A 23,103-nucleotide genomic window follows, 5' to 3' on the forward strand; every position below is an offset into this window, starting at 1 on the left:
GGGCCACTGGATGTCTGAAGCGCTTCAGCGAGGTGACTGCTGCAACAGGCACAGTGTGGCTCAGAGGCACAGCCGGGAAGTTTGCCTTTCTGCTAAGAGTCATGAAGAACAGCTGAGGGGTGTTATTTATGTGTAACCACGATGACTTGGGCTCCTGTTGATGAATGTGTGAGTGTGTGTGTATGTGTGAGTGTGTGTGAGTGTGTGAGAGAGTGTGCGGGTGTTGGCTGAAGTCAGGGTGCCAAGAGTCAAAGCTGGAAGACCACACAGGAGGTTGCCAACCTGCACCAACTCAGGGAAGAAACCAATATGGCTTCCTGGACCTGGAGGAGAGCAGGCACGCTGGAGATGTATTTGGAGGTAAAACTGTCACTGAAAACTTGTAAAACTTGAAGCCTAGAAAGAGTGGCTCTGAAGATAATCTGAATGTGCCCGTCTCCTCTGCTGATGTTCCACCTGACTCAAAGGCAAAGTGACATGGCCACAAAGTCCTCTCTCTCTCTCTCTCTCACACACACACACATGCACACACACGACGGCAAGACTTTAAAAATGTGCTGAGTTACATCCTAATTCTGTTCTCTTTTATTATGACACTAAAAATGCCGAAAGCCAAGTTCTTGGCTGTATTTCCAACACCTAGACAAAAGCTGAAATGAACCAGGTTCTCTATATCCATTTCTAGAACATATGATATGAACCAATGGGTGACTGTTGACAAGCCCAGGGTCTCAAGCATTGGTGCCCAGCCTTCCCCAGGGAATTTTTGTTCATGCCCCTAGACAGAGTTCTCAGTTATGTTTGAATTTTACTAATATTCTTTCCCTCAGATACCTAAACTCCCTTTATCCCGGCATGTGATTGTAATTTTTCTGATGGAGAAACACTAAGAGCAGTACTGGAGGAGAGCTTAGGGACTCACTCATTCACAATTTTCATTGAAAACACACTTACTTAGCACATTTCATACAAAGATTGATATTTATCTTATTTTCCCTGTATTTGACTATTATCAAATATTCAAAGGACAATAGACTATATAGTTAGTGACAGGGCAAGGTCAGACTACCAAATACCAAATACATTGGAACTCATCCTGGATTTTTTTTCATAATTTTCTCCTCTCTAGTACAATTCCTGGGATGAGAAACTCTAGTCTACCCTGCACTAAAATCAGGTTTACTTGATGAATTTCATTGCCCTTCTACAAGAAGTAAAATTTTGTGTAGAAAAATGTATCGAAGAGTGATGTCCACTCTTCAGATAATGATAGGATGTATGCAGATCTTTGAAACAGGTTCAAAACCAGACCTGGAGAGTACTGAAGTTCAAAGATGAGTCTCAGGAGTGTTGAACTGTAATCTTCCCCCCTGACAGGGCACACAGGGTACTTTAAAGGCTCTCTGCAACTTTATACTTAATCAAAGGATTAATAAAACTGAACAAGGGTCCATGGGCTTTTAGTTTGAAGGATATTAGTTTGGCTATTGAAAAAACTGGTCAGGATAAAAATAGGAAATAGAGCCTCAGTCCTGCCTTTCAGCTTCACTCCTGGTACTTCAGGTGATTAGGAAACTAACTAGTGAAGGAAAACTTTGGAAACTTCTGTGAGCCACTCAGGCTGTTGATCAGTCCAGAATGTTTTCTTAACACTGTTACCCTTTTTGATTATGAACACTTAGAAATAATATATTAACATCTTTTTAAAAAATTTATTTTAATTCTCTTGTTTTTAAATAGAGTCCACATATTTTTTAAGCAATCACCAAGATTAAAAATATGGCCCCTTTTCATGTAAGGCTTTATCATTTTAAAAATGTCAACTAAATATGACAAATAATAAAACTTGCTAAATATGGGTGCCCAGAGAACCCAAATATTTCTTATTCTTTGTATGTGCTCTGCTGGAAACATTTCAACATTTAAGAAGTGCTAAGCAATCCGAACTATAGTAATAATAATAATAAAAAAAAACAGAATATACATTCTGAGGGATTTACAAAGGATGCTTGATTTACCTCTGCCATGGTTAAAAATGTGCGACTTCTGATTTAAATGAGTTTGTAAGTACTTTTAAAATAACGTCTGATTTCAAAATATAGATTGTGAAGATGTTAAATTTGGTGACACGTTAACAAACATTAATAGAAATCAACTCCCAGGAAACCTGAAATCCCTCCAGTACTAACTCAGCACTGACAATTCATCATATTTAACAAGGTATATTGGAAATAGCCGTGCACTGACCTCCCGAGGACAAATGATCCTCTTGGGACGAGGCGCCTCTTGCTGTAACTGATACACTGCCAAAAAAAGGGAAAAGAAAGATAATTGTGATTAGAAATCAGCAACACATACCAACATGCCTTCAAATATTTCTACATAGTTCTTCTCCAGAACTGTAAATATAAAAAAAAAAAGGTTACAGACACATTTTTTAGACTGGATAAAATCAGGTCATTTATATGGAAATGAGTCACTATGAATGTAAACTGGCAAAATTGATTTTTTTTATTCTTATAAGGCCAATTTAATTTCATAATTGTTACTGGCATTGTTCATTTTATGGCTTTCTTGGAAGGCTAGATACAGCTAAAATTCTTTTGACTATTTTAGAGATGAAATTCTACTCGTGAGTACTTGAGTAGTAAGATCATGTAATAGGATTCCTGAATGTAAATGCCAATGCCTCTTGACACTGCAGGGAAAGAACTGGCATTAGGAATGCCATTTTCTGAAATGTTACAGTTATGTGCAAAGACGACTGGTTCCGAGTGAATAAGAGGCACCAAGTCATCCTCCTGTCCCCACCTTTGTGCTGCCTACCACCAAGGATTCCCAGCCATCTGACCACCTCCCTTCTACCAGCACCCCTCTTCCCTGGGCCCTTTCAAACCTTAAATAGTAGTAACTCTTTTCTAACCTGCTTCAATGACAAACTTTCAGGCTTGGGCATGGAGAAAAGCCAGTAATTATATATAATACAACTTATCTATTATTTGTGATTTTTTTCAGATTACAATGAATGGTTTTCCTGCTGATCAGTTCGTGTTCTATTCTTCCTTGTCTCTTTCTATTTCTATGGTGCTGGGGCTGGAGCTCAGGGCCTTGCAGATGCTAGACAAGTGCTCTACCACTGCGATACATCCTCAACCCTGATCACTTCTCTTAGAGAGAAAAGCTACCCTATCAAAGCTGGTACCTTTGATTCTAGTTCCATGAAATCTGAGGTTGAAAACCACCATGATGATCTTATCTTCAGAAACTGGAAGAGGCAAGAATTAATTTTATAGAATGAATCCTTGAAAAGTTAAAAACTAGATCATGGAAAGCCTTTGTAAAAACTGGGGTAAGCACAAATGTCTGATTTATTCTTAGGCCTAATTTTTTTTAATTGAAGGGCAGACAGTCATATGAATATAGGTATAAAATTCTAGACTGGGAGCTAGGGTTGTGGCTCAGTGGTAGAGCACTTGCCTAGCATGTGTAAGGCACAGAGTTCAATTCTCACACTGCATATAAAAAAGTGAACAAAATAAAGGTCCATCAATGTCTAAAATTTTTTTTAAAAAATGCTAGAGTACATTTTGTATTATGGCCCCCTGATGCCTTCAGCTCAACATGGAGTTGTTTTGTTTTATTACCTAATTAAGTGCAGACAACTCAGCCTTAGCACAGAAGAGAAACAATCTAATGCTCTTATGGATGTTGTAATGTGTCCATTTCTAAGTGTAGATTGTCCAAACTAATGATGGTGCACATGACATAGAAGGACAATTGTACCCACATCTGAAAGGAAAGCAGAGTTCAACATAGCCTTTTGAGAAGGTCACCAAAAATGACAGACAAATAAAAAGGGGGCCTCTAAACACCTATCTCCCCTATCTGATTCAAATGTATGTCAAGATAATTGTACTGTCATGTGTAACTAATTTAAAAAATAAAATAAAACGCAGCACAAAGGCTCTGGCCAGACACTGATGCCATGTTCTTCCCAGTTTCAAAAAAAAAAAAAAAAATGCCCCCACAGGTCCAAGTAAACCACTCTATGGGCAGTGGGACCGGGTGCAGGAATGATGCACTGTTTTGCACATGAGATCATCAACCTGTGGGCACTAATTATTCAGCTGTGCTGTGATTTCTGTTGGCTTCTACAGCATAGCCTGGACGATTTTCCTCTTCTGTTTTTTCCTCTCTTATACCTGTGGCTGATTCCTCTTCTGCTAACCCATTATCAAGGGAGATCCCCAAAGTCTCTCTCAGACCCTCTTCAGGTCTTATTCTCTTTCCTCTGCCCAAGGAATCTCCTCTACATCTACATTTCACTTTTCACCTACATGCAAAAGGCTCTCCTGTTTGCTCAGAACACTCCTCTAAGTGCCAAGCTGAATATGGAGCCTCTCTTAGAGATTCCTCTTGCGTTTCTTAAAAGGATCTCAAAAAGTATTTATTCAAAAAATAAAAAAGAATATAACACAATGAATCCCACTTTATATATGATTATAATGCACCAATTAAAAAATAAATAGAAGGGTAACCAGTAGAATAGAGGAAGGGCGTCAGGGGGAGGGAGGGGACGGGGAGGTACTGGGGACTGAAATGGCGTGAAATCTGTTATGTGCATGTTTGAATATATCACATTGAACCACACTTTTATGTATAAATATAATGCATGAATAATACATAACAATTTTTAAAAAGAAAGCAAAAAGGATCTCAAGTTCAACTCATCAAACATTGTACTTAGGATATTTCCCTTGAAATCTAGGCCTCTTCCAAAATCCTGGCATTAGCAAAGGCACCATCATCCATGTGATTTCTCCACCAGCATCCTCAAAACCATCCATGGCACTTTATGTGGCCTGTTTTTCACCAATGACAAATGGTCAATATGCTTTGTCAAAGTGTCTCAGCTCTGTTCACTTGTGTCCATCAATATCTCCTACACCCTACTCCAGGATCTAGACTATAACTCCCTCCAGCCAGCTTTCTTCCTGATGGCCATAACTATTGGACAATGTCCATCAAATCATGGCCCTCCCTGCTCAAAAGCTTTATGACCTCCCATTGCTCTTGGACATGACCAAAATCTCCCACATAAATGGTCTTGCCTCTGACCACTTCTACAATCTCACCATGTATCATGCTCTCTGATCAGCCACATTTAGTGTCCTTTCCATTCCTAAATGCACATGCACCAACCTCAGATCCTTTGCATGCACTATACTTTTTGTCTACAGTATTCTCTTTTCCTCCCTTTCTACCTTTAGTTATCTGTCCCTCATCATCACGACTTGAGTTCAAATATCATCTTTGTGGAGGAGTCCCTCTTGACATCCCTCACCCCAGATCCAAAACCATCTCCCTATTCTGTGCTCTTATAATTTCCTGTATTTTTCTCTATGTCACTTATCTCATCACTTGTTGGTGTGATTTCTAAAAAAAAATTCTGTTTCTCCTTCCATGTCGTAAGTCCTGAAATGAGGAAAGGGATCATGTTTATTTGTGCTTGGTTTAGTACCTTCAGTATTTTTTGAAGTGCTTTGAATATAATTAAAAAGAAAACCATACACTCCATTTTTAAGAATCCTACCAGCTTTGGAGGGAGATTCAGAAATTAGAAATAGTCTTATGGAATAGGGCAGTATATACAGAGCTGGCATGATACCACCTGTTAAAGGCTCTGGTCACCAAGGCCCCTCAGAATGGAATACTTAAGTGAGCGATGATGTATCTCCCACTGGATGCTGTGCCGGGGTAGTAAGGATTGGGGAGACTCTTGATACGCTGACCTGGGTGATATTCAGGATGTTCTATGTAAGTGAAAATGTCAAGGTAAAGGTATACAGTTGGTTCTCTAAATCCATGTGTTCCACGTATGAGGATTCAACTAACCACCGATTGAAAATATTTTGGGAAAAAAAATGCATCTGTACTGAGTATGTATGATTTTTTTCCTTGTCATTATTTCCTAAACAAAACAGTGTCACAATTGTTTACATCATATGAAGTATTATAAGTAATTATAAGTATTGCCATCATATGAAGTATTATAAGTAATCAAGAAATGATTTCAAACGTAAAAGAGGATTTTGTTCGTTAAATGCAAATACGCATGCCACTTGTTGTGAGGGACTGGAGCACCTGAGGATTTGGGTACCTGCAGGGTGTCCAGGAACCCATCCTGCGTGGACACCAAGGGATGATTGTATACCTATACCTACAGGCATGCACACACACACAAACCCACCCCGACCTTCAGGTATTTTATATATATATATATATATATATATATATATATATATATATATATATATATTCAAGAAAGGGAGTAAAATAATAGGTTTGTATTCATTTTTGCTTGTATCTGCATAAATAAGCTCTGGGAGGAACAAGGTAATAAAAAGCAATTACTATCAGGGGATGAAAAGAAAGAAAGGCAGAAGTGGAAGGAAGATTCCCCAATGTCCATATTGTTCTACTGTTTGACTTTTGAGCCACACGTATGTATTTCTTATTCAAAACAAGGCGGAGAGGCTGCTGGAGGCAGGGTCAGAGAAGCCTGCTGGTGGAGGAGGAAGCTGACCGAGGACAAGCTGACCAATGACAGAGAGAAGTGGCTGCCTGGAGCCCTTTATCCCTCCTGAGTCAGGGTCAGCACTGCCCAGCTGCTCCTGCGTAGGCTGCTGCTGTTAATCAGTCTAATGGGAGCCCAGGGGCCATCTCCCAGAATCCCAGAGTTTGGGCTCCAGGTAGACTGCAGAATCCACATTCAGCGAGACTCACCCACCCTTCTCTCCCTTTCTTTTGGTAACCAGGATTGAAACCAGGGGCACTGAACCACTGAGCCACATCTCTAGCCCTATTTAATTTTTTAAATTTTGAAACAGGGTCTAAGTTGCAGAGGTTGGCTTTGAATTTGTGATCCTCCAGCCTTAGCCTCCTGGGCTGCTGGGAAATAGGCGTGCGCCTAGCAGTGAACTCCGTTTTTAAGGAGGAGGCCAAGATGCATACCAGTTTTGAGAGAAGCAGTTTTAGCTCAACACTCCTTTGCAATTCATAACAGCAAATATGTGAGCATCTGCTATATGCCAGACACCACAGTCAGCATTATGTGGAGACTCTGAGGATGAATGGAGAGGCAGGAGAAGAGAAGAGACAGCATACTAAGTACCTGCCATGTGACAGGAGCAATATTTTATTGAGTTCTCTCTTTCTCTCTCTCCCACAGAAAACCAACTTCCTATCATTACCATTTTCATTTCTCAGACAAGGAAATAAGAACAGAGAGGTTAAACATTTGTCCCAGGGCATTGGGCTAGATGTAACCTTTTGATACCAGGCCTTGGTTTATTGTGCCTGTGCCTCTGGGCCTTTGCTCTTACTGTCCCCTGGACTGAGTTGCTATTTCTCAAGATACTCACAAGGCTCATTCACTGCTTTCATTCAGTGAAATGAATCTCAGCTTGCAGGGCTTCTGTGACTTGTCTATAGAAAATTCCACCCATCACTCTGCTCCCTATGCTTCTTGGTGTTTCTCAGAGCTCATCACCATTAGCACCATTAACAGATAAAATATAAATATTTTACTTCTCTAGTTCATACACTACCTCCCCTGAGTATAATGAAGCCCTCTGAGGGCAGAGACTCTTATTCTGTCCACTGAGTATCCTCAGTGTCCATGAAAGTGCTGGGCATAGAGCAGGTGCTTAATGAATATTTGGTGAAGAAATGGACTCTAATAGCCCATGGATTATAGCCTGTGCCTTAGAGGAGCCTGACCCAAGGAAGGGGATGTGCTTAGAGAAGCAAAATCAAGGTGGGACCTGAGCTTTAATGAGGAATAAAGGAGGAAGCCATTCTGTTTGCTCAGGGGCTGGCTTCCTGAGGGGAGAGGGACGGGACTCCCCTGGAGGGATTAGTGGGGCTTTGCAGGTAAAAGAGAAAGAGGGTTATGGGGCAGGGGAAGAGCATCAGCAGGGGAGGAAAACGATGTGCCAGTTGGTCATTCAGAGGCCAGTGTGGCAGTTGTGCCTGGTGTGCAGTGTGCAGAAGGCCCTGTGGAGCTGGCCTAGGGACACTATGTTAAGGAGCTCAGTGCTCTCTATCTGCAGGAGGAGGCAGAGACATGTTTTTAGCAGGAAGGTGACATCACTAATCTGTTTTAGGATAACAGTAAAGATAGAGCCATTTGCAAGATTAGGAACTGCCATTTTTCTGGGCACCTACTATGTGCCAGACACCTTATGTGCATCTTCTCTTGAGTCATCCCCAAAAGCTACCACATAACTATTCTCCCTCACTGATACAGTGGTGGAGGTGCTGCCCACTTTGAAGACACTCAAGATCACACAAATAATGGGATTAAGTCAAAAATCGAGATACAAATCCTGGTTTTCCAGAACGCAAAGTCTGTATTTCTCAGCCTCAGCTGGTATTTCCCTACAGCCGGACAGGCCCACCTGGGGCTTCTTGCATTAGGATCTCCATGAAGCCATCATGAAATACAGGTTCCCAGACTCCATCCCTGAAGATGCACACTCTGCGAGTCTGGCAAGGATCTTGATTTCTGTTCTTTTTCAATCTCCTCAGGAGATTCGAATGCACATCCAGGGGCAGGGGACCAGTGCCCTTTGCCTCACTGAAGTTGGAACTGATCAGGGGGAAAACCAGCGGCAGGGAATAGAGAGAGAGCAGTACTTCTCCTGTACACAAGGGAGATTGTGAAAGCGTGAGTTCAGGTAACACTGGTGGGAATGAGAGGGGTTGATTGCCCAGGAGGGCAGAAGGACTTGACCACAAGCTGAATGGAGGGAAGGACCCCAAGGGAGGGGAGACTGAGATGCCAATAACAGAAATGAGGGATGCACTGGATCATCACTGGACAGTGCCTCTCCCATGTCAATAGCCTACGTCCCAGCACTCTTCTAGGCACTGGGGATACTGCAGGGAACAGAACAAAGACCCTATCCTCAGAAAGCTTCACTATACTCAGAACAGGTGTCCTCTAGGAAGCCCTGAGCCTCAGCAAAGAGAAATGCAATTGTTCACCAAATGCTCAGTCAAAAACAGAACCAGACAGGGGTGACTTGGAAGAGGAAGTGAGAAGACCCCTAAGCAACCCCCTAAAGTCAGGATCCCTCAGTAGCAGACATTATTAGTTTATTGCTTATTTCTTAGTCAGAAGGTCTGAGAACCTGTAAGATCTGCTCTATGCTGTTTCAAGCAACAAAAGTTGGCAAATAGGTACAGAATCCTATTTTCCATCTGGGTTATGTGTCTGTCTATAACAGATAATGAGAGGGTAACCAACTGCAATGAAAACCAAATAAAAAAAACAGAGCCCAATTTTCTATCTTAGCTTCAGATGAGAGCCTGCCCATTATTTTCAGGATTAGCTATACCAGAACAAACATCTGTGAAAAAAAATTCTCCAAGGCATGTTTAATATAACTGAAACATGTCACATAACCCCAAAATGTCACTTCTTGAATTTTCTTTGTGCGACAAACACATTTCACAGCGAAATGCAAAAATGAATGTCACTTTCTAGGTGGTTCTATGAGCAGAGAGGTGATATGATGGAATTTGCTTCTACAGCAATGTTCCAAATATATTCCAGGCACTCCCTAGCCTTGGGCCCTCTACCACTCAGGAGAGAATTCTTAGCACTGGAGAAAGCGGTTTGGTAGTGGTGGTGGTCACTGGGAAATGTGGAGGTGGAGGAGAGCCCAAGATTCCCAAGACAGCTAAAGTAGATTTAGAAATCCAATATTTTATTTTTTCTTCAGTAAGAAAACTTAACCCCTTCTCTTCCCCTGGGAACAGAATCCACTTATTCCTGTGGAAGTCCTGTAAAAGCTCATGGCATGGGGAGTGCCAATATCTAGCCAGACCCATCAGTTCCTAGGAGAGCCCTCAGGGAAGGTCCCCGTAGTCCACTTCTTTCCAAAGGGGGAACATGGATCACAGAACTGAGCCCAGCCACATGATCATGACCCTGAGCCAGACCCACCCTGTTCATTGCCCATGCCTTCCTCTAAGACTTTCAGGGAAAATACTCCTGGATATAAGCAGGGAATTATCGGTGTTTTCCATGTCTTCTTGTTTCAACTCTGTCCTCCAGCATATTCAAATAAAAAATATCATCTCAGTGGGATTTACTTCTCTTGTTCAGTGGCACTGTGACAAAACCAAGAATCAGGCTTGCAGTGCATCAAACCCAGAAACACCAGGCATACGTGTGCATAAGAAAAACCTGTGGGGTTCCCTCAATTGCAGCTCACCCAACTGTTCCCATGCGACCATCAGCGACAGGACCAAGAAATAATGAATGCAATCTTCCCCCAGGTGATCCTGATACAGGGCGTGCACTTCAGGGTTTCGAGCTTCCAAACTCCTATTTAGGAACGCAGGCACAAGCTGCAACTGCTTGGCCTCCTGCCTGGGACAGTCTCATGGGACAGTGTCAGTCAGGCGTAGCACCTGCTGCCCAGTTGGCATTTGGCATCTTCAAATAAAAATCTTTCTGAGTATACCCAAGATGGCTGGCTTTTGAGCCTGTCTGCTTGGGTAGTGTAGTTCATATAGTTATGGCTTAAATTTTGAAGGTGGTTTCATTGTTATTTTTAAGCAAATTTAAAACGTAGTGTTTTGTTTATTTATTTTTAGGGTATCAAACCAACTTTTTCTCATTGACTTTCTCAATGTTCTGGGATTTGGTCTTGAGAGTTGAGGATTAGCTGAAGACATGATTCTTTGGGGTAAGATTACTCTGTGGAAATAGCTCAGTAAATGATAGTGTTAGCTTCCAAGCAAAGGACAACAGAGAGGGCAGGAACTTAGAGCGGCCACATGACACCATGGCTCCTTGAGTTCATCTTATGTACCCTTGTGGCCCCAGTGTCTGATTTAAGGCAGAGACTTAATAAGCACTGGTTGAATGAATGAATAAATTAATGAACATAATATATAATTTGGGAGAACTGATTTCTGCAGCTCCTTACTCTTTTTTCATAAGTTTATTTTATTTGTTATTTTTTTATGTGGTTCTGTGGCTTGAACCTGGTGCCTCACACATGCTTGGCAAGCGCTCTGCCACTGAGCCACAACCCCGGCCCAGTTCCTTACTCTTTTGAGCTTCAAAGTGTGACATCTGTGGTTACTTGCCAAGCATCCATGTCCATCTTCCCCTTTCCAATATTACTCCAAGTTTTCCAATCGTGTTATATAGGATTGGTTCTTCCCCGAGTTCCAGGGGAAGGTCCTGATCAATCTAGGAAAGTTAGCACACCCCAACTCCCCCATTCACAGTGATGGACTCCGGAATAGGTAAGCTCGGTCTATCAAGGCTGAAACTTAATTCTGAGATATTACTTGAAGTGTTAATTAAGCAGAATGTCTCGCTACCAGCTGCTCTTGAAAGAGGAAGCAATAGGGTTATTGGTAGCTATCTGGGGATCAGAAGGGAAGAACATGCTAAGAATGTACCAAACATGGGAAAGTGGAACAAATGAAGGAAGAGATAACATAAAGGACTGTGGTAATGTTATTTTAGTTGCTGGAGCAAGTTATGACTGAAGCCAGTATCTCTGGATTTTTTGCTTAAGTCAATCAATGTGATTGAGTGGGGTATTGTGTAACTTAGAGCCAAGAACATTGCAAATGGCATTACAATTTAAAAAACAGCTTTTTAAACTCAATCATTAGAAGTACACCATTTTTTTTCTTAGTATGCTATCATAATTGGGATTAATGCTTCACAATAAATATGTAATAACAAATAAATGTAAGTTATAGTCAGTAATCATCAATGAGAGCAAAGATATAACATTAGTTTAGATACTAATGAGTTTGCATTAGTATCAAAATTATTCTCTCAAGGATGATTTCTGAGCATTTCAAAGAGAAATGCAAAGGCGATTCCTGAGGTTCAGAATGGATTTACCAATAGGTTATTTCAAACGGAATAAATTTAACTTTCTGATAGCTTTTTTGGACTTTCAGAAAAAATGCTATTGTTTTAGTATATTTAGATTTTTAGAACTACTTCACTCATTGTTGATTCCTAATATTTATCCTCTGGCCTTCAGAAAGTGTGTGCTGCAAGATCAAACAAATGAATGGGAGATGGTCTTGGGAATGAGATGGCGTACTGTGAACCTGATAATAATAGTATGAAATACCTTTGTAAGTGCTCCAATATCCCAACTCAAAGAATTCATGCATTCAGGACAATCAAAAGAGAGTTCTTTCTTAGTGGTGTCATGTAGGGCATTGATTGGTATATTTTTGGTGCTGTGAATGACACTCTCCTTATTTTTGGAGGTGCAGATCACTAGGGGTTCTGAAATAGAGCCTGACTGACCGTTAGCTGGGTCGAGTAAAGAGGAACTTTTTATATGCCATTATGTTTGTGTTAAATGTCCTAAGCCATTCCTTATTCCTAATAAAGTTTTATGATTCTAGAACAAATTTTAAAAATGTAACTTAGATCCAAAAATCAAATTTAAACCCAATACCCAAGGGTAAAATTGATATTGTGGACATGTAATTAGCAATGTTCTTTCTAGCTTCCTTAGGACATAAAAGTGCTTTTAAGAGATACATTAGGTGGCCCAAGGTCACTTAGAAAAAGACGAAATAAATTTGAGCCTATGCCATCTTTTCGCTTCAGTAAAGCTCTCCATGGTGGCATTTACTCAACAAATATTTATTGGATAGTTAATGTATGCAAGGTTGTGTGCAAGGCCAGGCAAGTCATGGAACACCCAGCACCTCTCTCTACAGGTATTTTGTTGATTTACTGTCAGAGCACTTCACACTCCATTAGGAAACAAACAAACAAAAACATCCAATTACTAAGTCATTAGCAGTGTCATTTAAAAACGAAGATGGGACTGCAGAGCACAGGATTGCAAGGGCCCTTAGAGACCTAGCACAGCCCCTTTATTTCACAGATGGAAGAACAGACTCGTGCAGTAAAGAAAGATCGCAGTAAAGAAAGATCGAGGTGCCTCTGTATGTGCTGACGTGGGAAGACAAAAACAAGATATTTGAGAAGCTGAAACAAGCAAGCTCAAGAACACAAAGCAGCATTCACCACTTGGGCCAAACAAAGTCCCAGCCACAGATGCCTTGGTGCTAGGCTTTTTTTTTTTTTTTTAAACAATGGGAAGGGAATGCCTTAGAAAACTGACAGAGGCCATCCATGGGGAAGGGAGAAGGGACATTGGAATATGAGTTGGGGGCTGGTTTGTGAGTTACAGGAAAATTTTATTCTTTATTTCTCTAATGTTTTATCTTCTTTGCAGCTGTGTGTTGCTTTTGTAACAAGTAATCTACAGGTGTGTGCTTGTGTATATGTATTTATAATATACATACAGTCACACATCACTTAATGAGGGGGATAGACAGGAGCTATGCATTGCCAAGTGAATTCAATGATGTGCAGACATCACAGAGAACATCCCCATAAACCCACTTGGTATGGCCACTACATGCCTGGGTTGTAGAGTATATACTATCCTGTGTACAGTCCACTGTTAACTGAAGTGTCATTATGCAACACACATCTATATCTGTCTATATTTATATGGATGATAAATGTGCATATATGTGTATGTACACATGCATATATACATATATTTAAAAATGTATGTGTGTGTGTGTGTGTGTATATATATATATATATATATATATATATATATAATTTTAAATACATAGGAAAAAGTCTTGGAGACTTTCTGGCTGTGGGTCAGGCTTGTTTCTGGGTCCCACTCTGGATAACAGTTCGCCATTTTTTGTGAAACTTCTGCACAGTTACTTAGCCTCTCTGAGCTATGGTTTTTCTTATATATGAGATGGAGATAATAATAGTACCCATCAGTTAGGGCTGTAATAAGAATCTAAGGTTCAGTCGCTTTAGTGCAGTGGCTAGCACAAGGCAGGTTCTCAATTGACATTAGCAATAACAGCAATATCAGTAACCATATTAATAATTATTTTTACAGCATATTATTTTAATATTTATATTATAATACTTTATATTATTTTTACTGGTACCTAGTACAGCTGAATGAGAACCTGCCTACTCTGGCCCCGGTACGGTCAGTTTCCAACCTACCACACTCCTCCCTCTCTCTCTGGAGTCGAGTAAAGAGGAACTTTTTATATGCCATTATGTTTGTGTTAAATGATACCAAGAAAAGATAACATGAGTTTGAGGTGATGACCATTGTTGTCTTCATGAGGGGAGCTGACTGGGCCACTGATGCTCAGATATGACCTCTGTTCCTAAGGAGTCATCCTTAGCGATCAAACATTATTATTTGCTGTTAATTTTTTAGCAGATAACTGCATATGATACTATAGGCTAAATTATGGCCAAGAGCATAATTTATGGAAGTCAACACATTTTACCTTTGATGACCAAATGTGCAAAAAATAAAAATAAAGCCCCATATTGAAAGTCAGAAGGTACACCTCCCTTTCGAAAGCATTCCTGAAGTGGGTCTTGGAGGTTGTAGAGACTCTGCAACCCATAGTATATTCTCTACAATTCCAGTCTTGGAGGTTGTGGGTGGGGTGGTGAGTTATTTCTTTCCTTGGTGGAAAAAGAAGGCTTTCAGGTTTTGGTGCTGTGGTGTGGGACTGCGTGTGTTCCATAACACTAGCCTTCAAGAAGGCAGGCTGGTTAGATTTCTGAGGAGGCTTTCATTTCAGGTACTCACAGTATGATTTCCATATTGGAGGCTGGTATTCTTCAGCATCTAGAAAAAAAAAAAGAAAGAAAGAAATCACTATGCAGGTCTGCACATCAAACTGTCAACAAATATCTTCTCTGGAGGGGTAACTGTCAGCAGTACTTGCCATCCAGTCCCAGGGGACTTTCCACTAATTTAGGGGACAGTTCCAGGCACGAGGAAGGGAACGTGCATAGCAACCTTGCGAACCCAACACCACTTTCTTCAGATCTCTTACTGTGACAGCATCAACTGCCTAACAATTTTCATAGAGCCCAGTAAATCAAAAAAGATTTTTAAAGCAATTAACTTGATTGTACCCTCTAGTAATCCTTTCAAACACTATTTACTCAACTTGGCATAATAAACATATAATTTACCTCACAGTTTCCAATCAGACCTTTAGCCCATTTATTAAGATTTGAGGGCAAGATGCAAAGTGGCAAGTATGGAATATTAAATGTGGCAAGTTGTCCAACCCAACTTACTGAGCTCCTAAAAATCCTGGGTCTGACAGCAGAACACTGATGATCCAATTGGAATTGCATTATCTCCTTGAATTAACTCCAATGTGTGACTTAGAAAATTTTCAGAAACCTCTCAGCAATCAGAAGTGTCAGAGCAAGAGAGTTACAGCAAAATGGAGAGGATGAAATTGGTATTCATCACTCCAGAAAACAGACAATGGGAGAAAAATCTGCTTGTTCAGTCGACTCAACAACCCTGCGCTGACAGCTGAGCTTATTATTCTGATGCAGTGATTATAGAGTCCTCTTGGCTCACAGCTATGAAGACTTGTAAAATATACTCCAGCCTGATAGCCAGGGGAGAGAATTCTTTGCCCCAAATCACAAGGCGTAGATCTGCGGGGCACATGAAGAGTTCTCTAATTCAACTTGTGTTATCCTCCACTCCCAGGAAACCCACAGCCTGTCCCTACAGGGTCCCCATCCTTGGCTCCTGTGCTGCTTAACCTCAGGCAAGCAAATGGCTTGAGAGCTTTTTCCTATTTGAGAAAGAAAACTAACACAAAAGTGGTAACTTCTCCCAAATCCCACTTAGTTACACTTGTGTAGCTTAAAATTATTTTACAATGAATATCTTGCTCTCTGGGCCCATCATATCACAGCACTCAACTCAATGCCTGCAAAGGTCAATTCATACAAATGAGTCTGTTGCTACCCCTGTAGGGTCAGGAACCCACATATGAATAATCAGCTGCATAGTCACACACACAAATACAGCACACAGATAATGGCTTATGCTGTTCAGACTCAGATTGCTGAATAAATATGGGTGCTCACTCTTAATACTTCTGTCAAATTATCTTATAATAGTGAGCTTGTAATTTAAATTATCAATTAATTTCATCCCATATGTAACAAACTAATTTTAATGGGCTAACATGAGTGTTCTTTTTTTTAAAAAAAACTATTTAAATAAAAGAAATCAATTTGATTAACTTATAATAAAGTTCTAGAATCATCTATCCCATGATACCTTACCAGAAAAGCCAGACCCTGTGTGTTAAAGTGTGGATGACATCTTTGAAAACATTTTTTTTCAAAGATAAAGATAAACACACACCACATGGACACATTGCTCAGAAATGTTTACCCATCTACCCCAAACTATACTGTCTTGTCATTTCAGAGGACATTTATTCTATGAGGCAAGTACAACCCCCAGACTCCAAAATGGTCAGGACTGTTCATGACCTAAGCACGACTCTCTATATATATTGGGAGGCATCCCTAAGACAGAGGAGGTAGTCAGTCCCCTTTATGCAGATCTTTGAATATAGTCCAGCTGCTCAGCTTGGATCTTCTGAGGTTTTCTTACCTAAAGCCAGAAGTTTAAATAAATGACCTCTCACTTTCCATTTCAGTCTTATTGTTCTGAGAAAAACCTAGGATTGGGTTTCAATGGAAATGTTTGGGCCCTAACCTAAATTCGATAGAGGCTGCCCTGAATGTTTCATAAATCACCCTCCCCTTTCCAGCTGCTCCCTATTGGCAACACAACATGCAGGTGAAGAGAGCACCTACAGAAACTGGAAATTAGAACCCTCCCTTGCACAAAATCCACCTCCCTCCATATTGTCCCTCTGTGCTACAGTAAAATTGAGAGCCCTCCTGTGGCCTAAGGCACAGCGTCATCTGCAGCTACCCATGTCTCTGACTCTGCTGCATGCAGACATTCCCCTTTCTACTTCTCATCCAATCCTGCTGGCTTCCTCTCAGTTCCTAGAGCAAGTCAAGCTCTTCCAAGTCTCCAGCCTTTGCTCTTGTGGACTCTCCATGTAAAAAGGCCTGCAATACATCTTGGCATGGCTCACTTGCTCTGCCACATAGGGCTCAGCTCAAATATCACCTCCCAGGGGCTTTCCCTGCCAACCTCACAGAGTGGCCTTCCCCCTCCCTTCCAGTCCCTCTCCTAACACACAGATTATTTTTCTTCATAATGTTTATTACCATCTGAAATTATTTATTGATTTGTTGATTTGTTGGGACTGGTTTCACTCCACTATTTGTCAAACTCCATCAAAGCAGGAATTTTGTCTCATTCGCTTTTGCATTCCAGCCCTTAGAAAAGTAGCTGGCATAAAACAAGTCTTCAAAACTAAAACCAAAATGAGTTCTATAAAAGAATGAACTGTCGGGGTTCAAGTCCTAACCTCCCTCCTGGGGCATTGTGGGAATTCAGGGAGACTGCATATGTCTGCCGAGCACACAGCAAGTTCTCAAGGAAGCCTCACAAACGTGCACCACTCCTGGGCCATCCCTTGCCCTGATCTTGTGTTCGCTCCCTCCATGGAGCCAATGACTGTCTCCATTCTTGCCCCCAGATCTGGAGCCTGTAATTAAGTTCCAGTGCTGTTGTCATGGAAGGTTTTTCTTTGCCATAAAAGAATTCAAATTGAGAGGCCATTTGTCATGCTCCAGTGGAACAACTATAATTACCTTGGCCTTAGAGACACGTTTCACAAACCACTATAGCACACTGATAGGAGGCTTGGTCAAGTGACAGAGCACAAAATATTTTTTAATATGTTGAAACAAATCTTTAGCTGCTTCTAGCACTGTCCCCCAGACACACACTATTTGCTCTGACTTCATACAACATTCTTCAGTGATCTGCCTCACTCTTGAATAGCCTGACACTCTTTTTTTAAAAAACCAGGAATGGGTTTTCAAGGCCATTTAGTTGACCTTCATCATTTGGCAAATGAGGAAAAGGAAACACAGAAAGATTGAGGGGCTTTTTCAAGGTCATGAGCAAGTTAGAGGCAGAGGTGGGAGCTTTGTCTTCCAGGCAGTGGACACATCAGTCATCCCTGCCAGGCAGCCCCCTCATTTACATATATGGAAATCACAAAAACAAAATTATCATATAACAGATTTATTACTTCGGTTCTTGTGAAGCTTGAAAGAAAAATGAAATAGAGAAAAGAAAGAAAATCAGTGCTATGAAAAATTGCCATTAGGTCAAGTGGTGGGACACGATTTGATCTGTCTCTGTCCTTCCATGTAATAAAGTCCAGGAGACACGAGCTGCTGTGAGCACCCAGGACATAAATGAGGTGGTTTTTGAAAATATATGATTTTGCTAAACATTTTGGAGAGATGGGCAAAAAACAAAAGTAGAGGAAGTAGAAAAAGAAGGCCCAAATCCCAAAATAAATAAATAAAGATCTATCATTGAACTTAGAAGACAGTAATACATTTTCAGAAAAGCCTAAGGATCTTAAGGACAAGAGAGGTTTAGAATATACATATTGCTTAAAACATTGATTAATGTGGATCTAACCTTTAAAAAATATATGTTGACCTTCGACTCAGACATTTTATTCATGGGAATCTAGCCTTAGGTAGTAACTGAACACATACTCACAGATAAATAATGAACTAGCTGCTCTACGTTCAGCAAGTCGAGATCAAATAGTTATTGCATATGTTGCCATGGAAATGATGGTTTGGACCATAGTTCTGTGGCCAAGAGCGAGACTGCCAAGGTTCAAAACCCAGCTCTGCCACTTACTAGCTGTGTGACCACAGGCAAGTTATCTAATCTTTCTTGTCTCAGTTTTTTAATCTAAAAAATGAGAGTAATAATACCATCCAATATACAGCATTGTGAGGACTGGATGGGTTGATAGGCATAAAATGCTTAGTCTGTAAGGAGAAAGTAACAAATACACTTCATAATAGTCACGTGCAGGAGAAAGTTAAAAGAGAAGACACTTACAAGGAGGGAGGGGGGGAGAGAGAGAGAGAGAGAGAGAGAGAGAGAATTCATTGCATACAAAGAGAACAATGAAAAAGTAACTGAGGATGTACATAAGATAAATTGTGAGATAAAAATAAAATGCTCAGTCTGGTGCCTGAAATACAATACACTCAATGCTTGCTATTATTATAGTCTCTCTTTAACCACAGGAAAATATTTATGCCACATTGTCAAGAGCTAAACGAATCAAGTTACAAATCAGCTTACTAAACATGATCCCATTTTTAAGAAAATGGAAATATTTACATACATAGAAATTACTCAGAAGGCTATAAGCTCAATTATTAAAAGTTGTTATATCCCAAAGTGAAAATATGGCTGAATTTTATTTTTCTTCTATTGCTTTCTGCATCTTATAACTTTCTGAACATACTGCTCATATAAAAATAAAAAAGAATAAGAAATAAATTTGCAAAAGTGCTAGGTGTTAGCTTTTTTAAAAAACTCATCCTCTAAATAAATCACACCTTGAAAATAAAGTAGGTGTAAAGAGACCCCAAAAATCTTATACTAACATACACAGCATGTGTGTATTAGTGTAAGAAGTCTGAAGGATGAAGACTAAAGGAAAGAGACAAATGCTTCTATACCAAAAGTCCATGCTCAACACCCTTGGCTCTCTACAAATTACTGAGAAATAAGCACTAAGGAGCAATCCTAAGGAGAATGGGAAACTTGGGATAAAAAATAGAGATGCTTAGAAAATGATCCAAAGTTTACAAAAACAGGTAGTAGACTACTCAGATGAAATAATCTCTAAAGAATATTAATATGTTAAATAAAAAGAAAGCAGGTTAAAGGGACCCAAGGTGCAGGTTAAAAGTTGAAAGCCACCTTGAGAAAACTTTCTGTGCTAAAGTAACTAATCCTTGGAAAGCTGGTGCTGCCATTCTGGTCTTGGGGGGAACACAAGGCATTTGGGGATTCATCCATAGAAAGCTCTGTGTGTGTGAGGCAGCCTGAAGGGACAAGGAGGCAATGAAGAGCATAAGCTATGAAAAAGCATTTTACATGATCAAGAGCATGGCCAAAAGAGATAACACCACTCTGGTTTTAACTAACCATGAGTAATACACACTTATCATTGAAAACAAGAAAAGTTCACTAATTTAAAAATATATTTGAGGAAGTTTCCTGCCTCTGAAAAAAGTACCATTAAGAGAGTTAAGTGAATTCTTGCAGATTCTGCTCTGTGATGTAGCTAGAATAAAAATTTACAAAAATGGTCTCATACCCATATATGGTTCTGCAATTAGCTTTGTGAATTTGATGGTTCAACATATATATCAACAGCAGGCAGTGAGGAGAGGGTCTACCAGGGATTGAACTCAGGGACACTCAGCTACTGAGCCACATCCCCATCCCTATTTTGTATTTTATTTAGAGATAGGGTATCAATAAGTTGCTTAGCACCTCGCTTTTTCTGAAGCTGGCTTTTGAACTCGTGATCCTCCTGCCTCAGCCTCCTGAGCCACAGGGATTACAGGTATGTGCTGCCACTGCAGCCGGTTTAATTTAATGATGTTTGTTAGGCATCTGTCTACGTCAGCACACACAGATCTATGTTTGTATTTGCTCACTTGTTTAACTGCAGCTTGGTCTTCCATGAGTATGAGTTTACCAAAACAATCTATTTATTTATGTAATAACTTCCAGCTGATAGACATTTAGACTCTTCAACTTTTTGCTACTTTAAGCAATGTTACAATGTTATTATGTATAGTCTAGTTTCAAGGAAGTTGAATTCAAATAAGCGAAGTGTCTGTGTATTTAAAAGCTTTTGTTAAATGTTTTTAAAAAATTGTGTCAGTGTGTGTAAGAATACCTGGGTCCCCACAGACTTGCCAAGACTGCCTGCTATTGATGTACATCTTAACTTGTGAAGCCTCTAAGACTGGGTGAGAAGGTTTAGAGATAAGATTAAGTGTGCATTTGCAGGGTCGCAAATGGAGGCCCTACACACTCCTGGGAATGAACTTGTAGAAACATATGGCCTGGAAGTGAGGGAAGAATAGAGGAATCGCCTGTTTGGGGGCTGTAGCTGGAAGACAATCCTCTTCCAGGCAATTTGAACTCCAGAAATACATTGATTTGATGGAATCCCCTGAGGAGCAAGTGTAAAGGAATTTGGGGACTGATTAATGAAGAAAAATCAAAGAACCCATGTGCTTCACTTGGGTAGGTGACAACTGGAGTGGAAATACCTGTAAACATCAAAGACTGCCAGCTGCCTTCACCTGGCTCAGTGGAGGATGACTAGGGTAGTGGAAAAACACACGCAGGGGCTTTTGGAAACCAGAGGAGCAGAGGAGGGTGCGTGGCTATAGAGAAGGATCTTCCAACTTGGAGATGACATATTCCTTAGAATATTTCTGCTAAAGCTGCACAGAATGTGTTGGGGGTGGGGGGATCCTTTGGGAAATAGATGATGGAAGGACTAGGTCTGTCCTTTGTCATCTACTTTCCCAGAAAAGCCAAGTCCCTGCCATAGCTTTTGATTTATTGATGCACACATTTGCAAATGGGTTGCAGTGGGCTTGTTCCAAGGAAGTTGGGTGAAAACAGGTTTTTCAATCAGGCATGGCATAGCCTCACAATGAGATGACAGCTCAGAATTTGTTGGGTGATTAGCGTAATGGGCCCGGAATGGGTTAGGATCCAAATGAAAGCAAATAACAACAGCAGGAGTGGGGTGTTGTGTCTGTGCACACGCTGCAATATGTCCGCAGCACACATTGTCCCCAACCATCAGAAGCCTTCAAAGTATGCAGCCCGTGGCTACGGTCTTGCCAGGTCACTGCAGTCACTTGGTGCCTGACCCAAGTGGCAAGATTATCTAGAGATTATCCTCACCACTGCAGAACACTGAGACATGAGGCAGTTGGAGAGCTTCCTTGTTCTTGCTTATACCCTGTATCAATTTCCCACATTCCCCTGGGAAATTAGACATCTGTGTATCATTCTCATTGGAAATGTTTCTTGGGTGAGGGATAAAGGCCTGAGGTGCATGTGACTCTGGATACAGTATCAATTGTAATTGAGTCCAACTTGAAGAGAATAATTAACGAGACAAATTTCAGAAGCTTGGTGGAATTTGCTAGCCCCTCAGGCTGAGTTCAAGGGACAAGGCTATGCAGAGATTACCTGAAGATGATAAAGCCACCAAGAGCCTTGGGCTGGAGTTTGTGGTCACTAGAGGGCACTGGGGCCACACAGACCTTCTATCCTGGGTCAGTATTCTGTCACTGAGGCTTGGTGAGATGCTCCCATTCAAGAGGTATTTACTGAATAAACATGGATCCAGACCTTGGGTGTTACCATGATAAACAGGCAGACAGTGTAGGTGTGGGGGGCTTAGGAAGCCCTGCTCGATCTGGCACCTGGCTATCTTTCCCTGGTCACCCCATTTGTCTACCTCAACCACTTTGGCCTTCCTTTGATCCTTTGCGTCAAGATCATTTCAGACTTAGAGGTCTTGTGCAGTCTCTTCCCTCCGGCTGACACATGGGTAGCTCCTTTATCAACCAAATGTCAGCTTACATGTCCTGGCTCTTCAGATAGGTCTCCCCAGAGACCAGTTTCCTCTTTCTCAGAGACTCTTCAATTTTTTGAAGAGCCCTATCACTCTCTGTGCTCATCCATTTCTTTGTTCATGTTACCTCTCCATACTGGACAGACCACACCGTGAAACCGAGCACTTCATTTTTCTTTCTCTTGGCCATCTGGGTCATTTTGAGCTTATTAGATACCTTTGGTGAGTTTAGAACAAGGTGTCCTTCTTAGGCAGATGGTTTTGCAATTGCACAGTGCCTGTCTGTGAAGAAGAGGCTCCCTCTGCGGACACAACCCCAAGCCACAGCACATGGCCTGGTGAGGGAAGACCAGGACTGAGTGTAGTCCTCACTTGTTCCCTTCAGCTGGGCACAAATGAAAAACCAGGAATGGCCCTGACTGCTGTATTCTATGGCATAGCAGGTGCACAATAAAGCATTGGATATGTGATAGAAACTCAAAACGTGCATTCTATTGAGGGATACCAAAAGGAGGGAGCTGCCACAGAAGGAAAGAA

At 40.9% G+C, this 23,103-nt stretch overlaps 1 protein-coding gene across 2 annotated transcripts in view; it reads right to left on the reverse strand.

The window, feature by feature from the left end:
• CHN2 (chimerin 2) overlaps positions 1-23,103 on the reverse strand; it is a 328,816-nt gene that overhangs the window by 166,040 nt on the left and 139,673 nt on the right. For both annotated transcript variants that reach the window (XM_081284429.1, XM_081284430.1), the window contains exons 2-3: positions 14,733-14,771; positions 2,248-2,303 (exon numbers count right to left, since the gene is read on the reverse strand). In XM_081284429.1, the coding sequence (XP_081140555.1) occupies positions 2,248-2,303; positions 14,733-14,771 (95 nt within the window). The remainder of the gene's footprint in view (positions 1-2,247; positions 2,304-14,732; positions 14,772-23,103) is intronic.

Source organism: Spermophilus citellus (genome assembly GCF_964194105.1).
Source record: "Spermophilus citellus genome assembly, chromosome: 3".
Classification (NCBI taxonomy): domain Eukaryota; kingdom Metazoa; phylum Chordata; class Mammalia; order Rodentia; family Sciuridae; genus Spermophilus; species Spermophilus citellus.